Genomic DNA, 12389 nt, shown 5'->3' with positions numbered 1-12389 from the left:
AAATTCATGTCTTGAATATTCCTTGTGAATAGGTGGATCCGACAGGGATCTTACTCCGACGGGGGCCCCTCTGAGTTGTGTGACAACACAAACTCTCTTTGTAATCTTGTTTTTACATTACCTTGGGCAAGATTATAATGTCAACTATTTTATTGTTTAAAACAAAGTTTTTTTCAGTGAACATTTAAATGTTACAACAAAAATATCTAACTATTGTAAAATAAATAAAAGATTGAAGAGCACTCAGCCAAATAAAACTGTATTTTAGTCTTTTCAAAGTACAAAAGTTTTAATACTAATATTAATATAGTGGTAACATCATCTTCAAAGGAATGTGTTATTTGTTTTATATATGTTATCTTTAATTTCTAATTAATGTTATTATTTCCTAAGATACACGTTCCTAGATGAACTTTCTTCTACAATTTTCAAGAGGTATTTTCTGTTGTCATAAATCCTTTAATGAAAAAAAAAATTCTTTAAACTTTATTTATTCTTAAATCATGCTATCAAAATTTTGTTTACAAGCTGACCCTTTCTTCTCAGGTCTTTGTTTGTGTTGAACACAAAGATACCACTGCAGACTACATAAATTAGCACAAATTACACAAATACTTAAAAAAAAATAAGATATATCATTTAGGGACAAGTAAATTATCATGAATATTTTTATACATCATAAAAGATTATCATATTTTTTCAGCAGTAAATATAAATATGAATATGATATGCATAATGTGATTCAACATTAAAAATATACAATTACTAATGACAAATGTATTCTTTAATTAACACAACTTAAGCCATTTTTTTAAATTATTTATTTTCATATATTTTTGTTCCTGAAATATTTTATTTAAAAATAATATTTTTTGGCAAAGATTGTAATTTATAGCTAGTGTTTAAAAAACTTAACAGAGAAATCCTCTACTAGCATATGAATGTTGTGGGGATAAGACATAAGTCAGATACACTATGGACAGCAGTAGGCAGTGTTCCAGGAGAATATCAGTTTCCAAGTGCCAGACTGTTTCTTTATGCCATCATTTGTGGCTAAATAAAATAATTAAAATAAAGTATTCAATAAGTTAACATATCTTGGCCAAGCGCACGCATAAATATTTTCTGCTAACCAACATTAAAGTATTTGCTAACACTTTTTAAAATTCTAATACTAGAGTACAAACCTCCATAAGGGGAGTCTATAAACTGTGTATCAGGAATGTCAACATTTAGAGCAGAGTTACCATCCACAGATACCTAGTTAGAAACAAATTGTGTCAATTTAAAAGGTTGCAATTCAAGTCTTTAGAAACTATACACATATGCTGTTTATAAAACTCAAAATGTATGTGTCCATTAGTAACGCAGCCTTCACTGTACAGTTATCAAAACATGAAAACTTAAAATATTGTGATTTACATTTACCTAAATTCGCACTCAAGTATATATTATATGTGTCTACACATTGCAGATTTAGTTGACATTGATCAAGATATTTTTTGTGTATTGGTGTTTTATTTGCTAGCTTTCTGAGGTGAGATCTAATAGCATTTTATACACATTATTTTTTAAATCGATTATTCTTTAAAATTCAAGCAACTTTATCATGGAGAGAAAAGAATTATAAACTGCTAGAATGCTCCTTTTTTTTTTTTAACAAAGCTTGTATCAACTGACTCTGGTATATATTTAAACACTTTATTTCTCCTCTTCCCATTCATGGATCAGTTGAAAATTTGCACTATTATTCAATGTTCCTAACAAAACAAAATTAAAAAAATAACAAATTAGTTAATTAAATAGTGATAATAATTTTTTTTTTAAATATTGAAAAGGAAAATCTTACAGTATTGATATATATATATATATATATATATATATATATATATATATATATATATATATATATATATATATATATATATATATATATATATATATATATATATATATATATATTTATACGGCTGTAAATATGGAGTTCTTTGAGTTCTTTCCCATAGAAAAGTTTACTTTCAACTGCTTCTCTTTTTTTTTTTTTCTATCACACATTTTTATTACCATAAAAAAATTATTCACATTAAAACATTATTAATATATTATCATTATAGATAAACAATATGTAGTGAATCTGATTTCTATATTTTCAGCCATTGAGCTGGTCATAATGTGTTTAGATGCAATAGTGTGCATTATTCTAATACCTTAGTAAAGTCTATCCAATGTGATGACTAATGTTTGTACACAAAATAATGTCTGCTTCATGTGATTCTTACTTTTGTGGCTGATTTAAAAGTAGGTAAAACTTTAGCTTTATTAACATCACTTGGAACACTAGTAAACCAATCAATTCCATTCAATGTACTCATGTAGTGTAGGCCATTGGAAGATACAGCAAAGACTCTGGTCTCAGCAGAATCATAACCTAAAATACTGCCAACTCTGGGATCAAGTTCTGTAAAAAAAAAAAAAAAAAACAACACATATTTTATGATGTTGAAATTCTAATTTTGTTATGAGCGTTTTTTTGGAAATGTACAAATCTCATTAATGTGAATTTGAAGATAAGGTAAATTAGTTTAACAGGGATCTGATGTCATCTTTGAAAGATTTGATTTTGTAATAATGTAGAATATTTTATTTACATTTATTAAATTTTTATTCAACTAAAAATTAATCTCAAAATTTTAAGTTTGTTAAAAATTACATGAACATCTAGTTTTAAGCAGATACTCCATGAGAACCAATTACTTTGTATATGTTACATTTATTTGATCAATTCATTTATAAACATTCTCCAAGAAAGCACAAAAAATCCATCAGTTATTTTTCCTTATAATTAGTATTAAGGGTAATCCATACTTTATATTCCCTGTGCATGAATTCTTATTTTGTACACAATTTTCGGACATATCTTGGTTGCTATGTTCTATGTCATGTTTGTTGATTTAATTGCTTTTGTTTCCTCCTTGTGGCTCTTGATGTTGAGCTTATGGTCTGTGTGATGATCTTTTTTTTTCCCTGATCCCTATATTTTGTTTTAGTGGCTGTTTAGTTGCTCTTTTTGATTCTCTGATATCCTTTTAGCAAAAAGGCAAAATAGAGATTCCTTTAACTTTGTTTATTCTCAAAAATCAGTTGTAAAGTTAGTTTTTGATTTAACTTTGGGTTCCAATGGTCTGGTATGAGTGCGCCTTATCTGAATCGCACATGTGCAGGGTGTCACTGTCATTTTTGAGTTGTTTTGGTCCACTGACAGCTTGACACCACAAGGTGTGAAGTTAAAACTGGTAGTGTTAGCCATTGAACAAGTCACTAGTTATTGTGTTGTGCTAAGCTATTGATTGTTCATTTAGCTTTATGTATAATGCAATTTATAAACCCACCATAATTGTAAATACTCATCCCACATTAAATAATTTACTTTTATGCCATTCCATCCTAGTCATTTGGAGGCAAGAGCAAAAGAGGATGTCTTGTCTTTTAAATTACAGATGCATGTTCCTAGGGCAATCTAGTCATGCATGTTAACCAATGAATTAAATTCTGCTCTGGCAAACCATTATATATTGTGTATTGTATCTGTTAGGCCACCACCATAAGCAAAACCAGAATCTGACACTCAATGAAGCATCATATTTATTTTTTAAACTTATTTTATTTTAAAATATACTTTTTAAACAAAGAAGAATATTTCTTTAGTAGGACAAGTCCTTTCTTGCTAATAGAGCATTCTAAGTCAGTCAGTTGTTTGGTTTCAAATTTAAAATTATTTGACACTAATGAAACCATCTTCATATATACATATAGGCTACTACAAATTCATTATATGCATTACATGCATTATAAGTGTCACGTATCATTTGTCAAACATATTATTTTATTTTATTTAATAATTATTTAAATAATTAACTCAGTTCAAGGTTATATGTCAAGTCTGGTTTTCCCAATGATGCGGTTATCATGCATGTAATGTTTGATACCAAATTATCTGATTGGTTGTAGAAATAACTTGATTGGTTAATCTATTTATGTTAATTTTAAATTCAAGTACAGTCACGTGGACAGAGAGACGCGCTGGAGCTAGAATTCTTCAGTCGTAGGTTGATTTTCATAAGAGCAAGATGTTTATAGTTATTAAGTCTCGAGCCGATTCTCATACTGTGCAGATCGTTTAATATCCAGTAGAAATCTTTTGAATATTTGATCTAAGTCACAGTTTATTCTTGTAATTTTTGTACATTTTGCTGTTTTCAAGTTTTAAATTAAAAGTTTCTGTATTTGAATTGAGAAGGATTTTCGCCTATTTATTTTCTAGATTGCATTTAGATCTAGATATAACATAGTCCTTAGCAAGTCACAGTTGACATCTTCTAATCCTCGGCATCACAGTTATAGGATCTTTATCTAAGAGGCAAAAGTTCATTCAAGATCATTACTACTTCAAGAGCTTATTCATCGTGACACCTATCATCATCAAAGATCTTCAGTGATTGTGATAGAAAGGCACCTTTTAATCAAGTATTAAAGATCAATTGACGTGATAATAAGCATTACAAATTACCTGACACAAATATGTTTAATATTTTGGTTCAATTGACATTCTTAACTAATCAACAAAGTTTTTTATTAGTAAGGCACATTGACTTTAGTTGAATATTTATAAGAGATTTAGTTTCAGCATACTCTTTCAGTTTTAGATATGTAGGTCATGACAGGGTCCTTGAAGCTATGGGAAATACTTTACTCATGGGCAAAGCGAAGTTTTTTTTCAGGGGGTGGGGTGGGGGTGAATCCCCCCTGCTAAAAATAAATTATATATATATATATGTTTGTGTGTGTGTATATAATTAATCTTTATTACATTCTGACCCTTCATTCTTTTGGAAGATGTATATTGTACCTGAGAATAGGTTCTTCCTGGAGTAAGTGGAAAAATTGTATACTCCCCCTTGCCAGCAAGGGGGTCTGGGAGAAAGCTCCCCACCGCCAAGCACTATTTCCGGTACCGGTATTGAAAGTCAACAAAATACACATTCTGAGGTATCTACTTGCATTATCCTGCTTTTAAAAAGTTTTATTTCAAAAAACTAATGTGCTGTTCTTACTGACTTAGATCCTCCAGCGCCGTTCGGTGCATTGGGCGGAAAGCTGTTTCCAAAAAAATCTGTCACTGGCAATCAGTACATTGTACATGTATGAAAAAACACAAACTACTTTATTTGAAATGTAAGCTACAAATGTAATACAATATTTGGCTACTTTGTTCATCTCCAATGTTCTTTCTTCAATTAAATGTAAGCTGTAGGCCAGGTTGTATCAAATTTACTAGTTTCGTTTAAATCTCATAAGGCGACAAAATTTTGAATGCCCATTTTCTTCTGGGGCACATGGTACATATTGTTATTTCATGCTTGGTACGCAGCTTTCATCTATATCTAGAGATTAAACCTCTAGACTATTAAAACTATTAAAAAAAAGATACTAACCCATCCATGTCACATCGTCTATGCTTGAAAAACATTTTTGTTCCACACCTCTGTTGGAAAATTGAGAATTAAGTTTTAGAAAAAGCATATTACAAATATTTTAGAATAAATATTTTTTTTTATAATTTATTTTTTAAGAACTATTTTTTTTTTATTAAAACTTTCCAGCATTTTACACATGCTTTTTCATTTTTGTAATTTAATTATAATAGTGCAAGAAGGATACAACTAAAGAAAATAAAAGGTTATAATAAAAAATAGCTATTAAAAAGTCTACAGTTCTTACTTCTTTCCTTGAACACTATCACATACATAAAGAACAGCAGAGGTCCACAGGAAAGATCTTCTAGAAAAGTCTGGTACTAGAGTTAAAAATTAAAATTATATTATAGATTGCTAAAAAATAATTATTATAGTAAATGTTTTAACTGCCCTAACCAAAACCAAAGAATTGCATAGTATATATATAGTCCTGTTGTAAAACTTGATTTTAAATAAATAAATTATAATCGTGGTGGCTGAGTGGTAAAGCGCTTGACTTCTGAGCCAAGGGGTGCTAATTTCGAATACTTGTGAAGGCTGGGATTTACAATTTCATCATCTCCAGTTCAGTCCAGCCAGTTCTAATGGGTACATTAGTTTGGGAAAAGTAAACCATGGGCCACAGAAACAGATGACCTTTACCTCATTCGGAATCAGACATTGCCATTAATTAAAATATATATGTATTTATATATTGTTATAAACCTGGTGGTGGCACAGATGGGGGTAGTGGTGTGAGTGTAGTCAGCCGACGCAAATTGCCAGGCCAGCGCTAGACGAGCGGTCAACCGTGACGAGTTACGACGATCGGCCGAGACGAGTTAACAACATGAAGGTTCGAGTAAGATCGGCGTCGTGAACAGAGCGAGCTCAGGAGCGTCCCAGAATGGTCGAGCGACGTTCTGTCCGGTTCTAGAAGGCCAGTAGGGACCCTATATAAAGAGCGGAGGTGTCGCAGTCAAGACGGTTCAGAAAGGGGGTTCACGACAGGAGTTCAGAACACGGTCGACTACAGCACAGTTCAACGGTGTAGTTCTGTACGGAGCATTACGACGGTTCAGTGCGGAGTACTGTCAAGTACAGTTGAGACAAACGGCGTCTTGATCTTGGTCTGAGATCGAGTCCGACACAACGAGCCCAAGTGTGTGAAGTCAGTCCCGAACTGTTGAACCCAGTGCAAGCCCGGAACGAGACGGAGAGGCCAGTGCAAGAGTTGATACGGCGGAACGGTGTTATCTGAGAGATATTTGTTATCACAGAGCTATTTGTACTGTTCTACGTGCTGCCAATTGTACAGTATTGGCTGTTATTTATGGACATTAAACCTTTACGTTATTTTGGAGCCCAGAGTTGTCAAGTTCTTTAAGTTGGTGGTGTATGGTGCAGTTTGCAGAGAGCCTGGATAGTGAGATTCGTAACAATATATTATTCTAAATAAATTTTTGAAATGCCAAGAACATGTCAAATAAACAGAATTAATGACTTTCACTATCAAACAAAGTCACAGCAAATAGACACAAAATGAAAAAGGAAGTAAAAGTTATTATATTACTGTAAAAAAAGCAACAACAGAATATAGCATCATTATATACATCACCACTTATTAATAAACAAAAATTATTTTAGTTATAGCCAAAATATGTACTAATTTTAATTATTGTTATTTAAAAAAAAAAAACACCTATATTTTGATTTCTACTTAACTTACATTTGATTGCTGGAACTATCACTTCACTGCAGACATCTGAAATATTAATAAAATTATTTTCAATGCCAACTTTTAAATTTGATAATAAGCTTTATTTTTTTTTTTAACATTACAATAAAGTTTCTGGAAAGTGTAAAAAAAACAACACGTATATCAAAATAAATTTTTACATAAGATTAGATGCCATTCAAATATTTAATAACTTTTAAAATTAAGTTTAGTTAAAAAAATTAACTGTTCATTCACTTGTAATCAAATGAAACCCATTAGCTCATGACACTTATCTAGTAAAATGAGTCAATAAAGAATATTTTTTTGTGTGAAATGATTAAAAATCAAGTTACTTGCATCATGAGACAGCCTTACATAAATAACATTATTCTATTTAAAGCAAAACATGACATTCTTCTTAATTTATGATGTCTAAAGAACTATGACATTGTTGTCATCTATTCCACTTACATACATGATGACCTTTTTGAAGCTAACACAATTTTTTCAGACAATAACTTTTGCTAAAAAATATTTCAGTGATTATTTCTATAAGCTAAACCATTGTTTCTCAATCTGTATTTAGCAGATCACTAGAGTTCCACAAGGCCTGAATAGGTGTTCCATGAACTATTGAAGAAATTAAATGGCCTACGAATGAATTAATTCTTAATCAAAATTGCTTTGCTTTGATTTGGTTAGCTCTTCAAGGTAACTGATAAGAATTATATAACAACATCCCTATGAACTTTGAACTGTTCTAGATCTGACTTACAATTTAAACATTAAATGATTACTTTTAGTTTGCTTCAGTTTCTTATTATGATCAATAGGATTTTCTTTCAAGGCTGTAACAAAGTCAAGAAACTGGCTTGAGGCCACAGCAAATATTACAATTCAACTGAACAATATCGTACCTCATATCAAGAACTTATGTTTTTCAAGGACACAAAGTCATTCAGTCTTTTTTTTCATCTTTTATGTCTGTTATTTTAGTGTTATACTTGAAATAAATAATAATGCTAAATTTAGAATATGGTTCATTACTTCTATTATTTTATATTGCTATAATTCTGCTCCCACACAGACACTTATGGTGGGCAACAGCACAATGTTCAACATGAGTGATAGATGACATGTTTATATGAAGAAGAGAGACTGTTGAGATCCAGCTGAAGTGAGCCAGCACACTTTTCAACGCGAGACAATATGTTGATACTAGCAAGAGAGACTGTTGAGATCCAGATGAATTGATCTGAAAGACATATGAGTCTGATCTGTCTGAAACTAAGAGCTGTCCTTTGTACTACCAGAGAATCAGATTAAGGACCTGGAGCAACACTGGGAAGTATGTCAGTGATCTGTATTAAAGTTTGGGTAGGTGTGACGAGATGTTTAATTAGTTAATTTGTTTGGCTTGTTTATTTAAGTCTAGGGGAAATTTTATTAATTTATCCCGCTCACATATAAGATTTTGTACAGGCACACCGCAACTAACAGTAAGAACAGACCAATATTATAAGTTCATAAATAAAAATAATTTAATAAATGAAAGTTTACAAAAGATAAATGATCAAATAAAATTATAATTAAGAAATGAAATGATGGTGCTAATATCTAACATAACTGCTCATCATGGATTGCTAATTGGTGAGTGATTGGAAGAGAAGATTGTTCATATGTCTGGCTACTTATATTCTTAGCTGCTAGCCCGTGGGTCGTCGTCTGGCGGTTGAAGGACTGGCACTCAGAAGGATGAGTCATCCGGCTCTGTCTTAGGACATCGGCTTGGGATATTCTTTATGCTGTAGGCAAGCTGGCTCTATGGTGAGGCCGCTGCCTGTTTAGCAGTAGAGAGGGTTGGTGCTGCAGACTAATAGGTTGTAGTGGGGTGATCTCTCAGCTGTGGTCTCTAGCTTGTAGAGAGCCGTGCTAACTCAACACCAGTTTATCTTCTGCCTCGAAGGTTGCTCTAATCAGACGGCATCAGGCAATAGCTATTGGGCAGTGGACAGTTTGGGCCGGGAACTGGGCAGATGATACTGGGCAGTATAAGGCACTGTGGACACTGGGCAATAATTTAAGGCCAAGGACAGTAGGCAATGCCTTCTTGCTAACAGGTATGTAATTGGGAGGGGGGGTATCTGGTGTGGTCTGCTTCGGTTACAGCTTTGGATGGAGATCTGGTAGTTATAGCAGTCGGGTGTAGCAACCAGGCTGGGGATAAGACAGACAATTAGGAACCTCCTAAAGGCATTAAGTAGGGATTCCCATATGCCTTGCAATCATTCAGATACAGGAATTGGTATCAATCCCAATAAGGCATTTAAGACAATTATGTATAAAATCTTAAAGCATGCATATAACTCAATAACAAACAAAATACAAGTTAGATAACCACAATAAATGTGTTATCATACAATGTAGGATGATACTAGTCAAGATTCATCCATTAAATTTTATTACGACGATAAGTAATCAGTTATAGTAAAATGGAGAATGAGCATATTATATACTAAAGGATAAGATGAAAATAAAATACTAGGGATTGAGATACAATGATCAGGGTTTGATATGATTAATCAAAATTAAACTCATCATAGGAACTATAAGTTCACTAGTGTGTGAGACATAATAATATGTATGAGGGATATATAATAGGAATGCGAAATAATTACTTTCCCATGCGCTCTGTAAGTTAAGAGCACTGTGATCTAAGATCTTAGACAGTACTTAGATTTATGAAAGGTTATTATTTACATCAATCACTAAGATACAGGAATGGATGAAACAAAACAAATCAAATACAATAACTATGGTGTCAAATGTAGACAACCATAGCAGCATTAGTAATACTATATGAAGATATAGCATAGACATAAAATAGTACAGTGTACATACATAATAAAGTCATAATGAAATGACGGGGAACGTGGCTGTGTACTAATGTGTACTCACACATTCCTATAAGATAAAATAAGTATAGTAAAATGTTTACACTCACCCGTTTGTCCCTAATGAAACCTCACAAGTAAACTTCCTAACAGGGGAGACTGAATGAATTCTTGCGGGCCTAACTTAGAATGCTTTGGTCTATATATAGTTGGGGCAGTTTGTTTAATGGGTGGGGAAGATAGCTAGGTGATTTTCTCACATGTATCTATGTACTGGACATGTCAGGCGTCATGTCCGATTTATGGCCTGTAACGTGAGAGTAGGAACTAAGGCGAATATGTATCTGTCCCGCCAGAGTGCAACGCTATTCTTAGAGTGGTGCATATCCGGAGGGGGGGGGATAGGTGTGAAAAGTTATTAGGCTGCTGCGTGTAGCGCTGGTGCCGCGGCTATTGTGTGCTGGTCCCCTGTACAGCGGTCAAAAATTAAAAGTTAGCTCTAGAGAAGCTAGTTAATGTTTTACGTCGAGATTCGTCCCATGAGAAACAGTGCGAGGGGAGATAAATCCTAAAAGAAATTAGTTATGGGTGGACAAGAAAATAATTGTTTTAAGTTAAAATTAATGTTTCCCCCGATTTGCTGGGAAAAACTCAAATGAACTTTTGCATGCAAGTTTCGTATCGTCACAGTAGGAAAGGACTGACAAAAGTAAAGACAAGATTCCTGGTTTATCGATGGATGAAGTCACTGTCTGTGTGTTTTGAAACTGTTAATAAACACATCCTCTATTATTCATTTCTTTTTGTTGAGTGCTTGCCAAAGATTTACAGCAACATTTCAAGAAAAAAGAAGTAATCCAACTTAATTTAAAGAATAAGCAATGTGTCAGATAAATTATCTGAATAAAGTTAAGATCAAATTTGGAAACACTGAGCTAAACTTAAAAAAAAAAATGAAATGATCATGTAATTACCAGCAGGCTTGTCAGTGGATATGCTGCAGCCTATCAATTCAAATGAAAAAAAGCCCATTTCTGTATTGTTGACCAAATCATATATTATCAGTCGAATGTATCTGTGGACTTGAGGAGATGGCACAAGCAACTCTTGTGTTGAGTTAAACAGATTGGGGTTAATCTAGAAAACAAAAGATAGCTTTACCATGAACATATTTTCAACAAAATATAGCTTAAAAATGTCATAAAATTGTGTACTAAATTATTGTCTCAACCAGCATACACTTTCTGTCTTTCAATACCCTCCACAAAAAAGCATGGGCACTTGAGTAGAAAGAAAGAATTTGTGTAGGGTTAGCAGATACATGCATGCTCAAAAGAGGACAGAAAGAAAGCTGTACAAAGAAGGACAAAACATTGACACATTTAAAAAATAAAACAATTTGAAAAATTCATTTGATAAAAGATTTAGCATATAAATCATAAACTGTAAAAATATGTTATTTATTAGTATCAGAGACAGTGACTTTTTGCATTCACACAAACATGATATTTTCTTTAGATTTTCTTTACACATCCACTGACCCCCCCCCCCCCCCCCCAAGCTACTTATTGATATTTTAACCAATCTTTGTCGCCACACCCCCTTCTGATATGGCTGATTTGGTGGGTGGGGGGCAATTTCATCTAATGCTCTCCCCACCCAAACCCTTTGAGTGGGGGGAACGGTCCAACTTTTATGCAGAAATCCTAGTTTGTTAACTAAATTAGTTGAATAAGCTAATTATTTATATTTGAACCCATTTGTGTATTATGTTACACCACAAATTAAATCCTTACTAAATGTACAGTGGGAGGAGCAATAGATGCAATCGCTGCCCCCCCCCCCTGGCAAAATTACACAATTTTTAACAAAAGAAATCACTAGTATAAGTTTTATATAGGCATATATATATATATATATATATATATATATGGAGTCACCCAACTTCCTATTCTTATATTGTATAAATAACTTTAAAACTATAACTCAAAATTTATAGGCTACTTGAATTCTAAAATTTAAAAAAGAATCTAATTGATCTACTTAATTTCTCCTCCCTGTTCCAAACTTTTATTTTGTACAGAGCTTTGAATTATAGTTCTGTCACAAAACAAAGTTACAAACAGGGGTATTGAAAAAAAAAAAGAATCATTTATAAATAAAAGTCTTTTTCAAATATTATTTTTTGAAGAAAGGTTTTTTTGATGGCTTCTATGGAGATTTTTTACAAAGATTTCAGGATACACATTTAAGATTTTAAAA

The 12389-nt window shown here is 32.4% G+C and overlaps 1 protein-coding gene across 3 annotated transcripts in view; it reads right to left on the bottom strand.

Moving 5' to 3' along the window:
- Nucleotides 1-243: 243 nt before the first annotated feature.
- LOC106075275 (uncharacterized) overlaps nucleotides 244-12389 on the bottom strand; it is a 98651-nt gene continuing 86505 nt past the window's right edge. For all 3 annotated transcript variants that reach the window (XM_056026952.1, XM_056026951.1, XM_056026953.1), the window contains 7 exons: nucleotides 11102-11264; nucleotides 7243-7278; nucleotides 5779-5854; nucleotides 5493-5542; nucleotides 2280-2458; nucleotides 1188-1260; nucleotides 244-1053 (listed from right to left, as the gene is read on the bottom strand). In XM_056026952.1, the coding sequence (XP_055882927.1) occupies nucleotides 974-1053; nucleotides 1188-1260; nucleotides 2280-2458; nucleotides 5493-5542; nucleotides 5779-5854; nucleotides 7243-7278; nucleotides 11102-11264 (657 nt within the window). In that variant the 3' untranslated portion in view covers nucleotides 244-973. The remainder of the gene's footprint in view (nucleotides 1054-1187; nucleotides 1261-2279; nucleotides 2459-5492; nucleotides 5543-5778; nucleotides 5855-7242; nucleotides 7279-11101; nucleotides 11265-12389) is intronic.

The sequence above is a fragment of the Biomphalaria glabrata genome, chromosome 4, assembly GCF_947242115.1.
Source record: "Biomphalaria glabrata chromosome 4, xgBioGlab47.1, whole genome shotgun sequence".
Taxonomy (NCBI): domain Eukaryota; kingdom Metazoa; phylum Mollusca; class Gastropoda; family Planorbidae; genus Biomphalaria; species Biomphalaria glabrata.
This window is presented reverse-complemented; position numbering and strand designations above follow the sequence as displayed.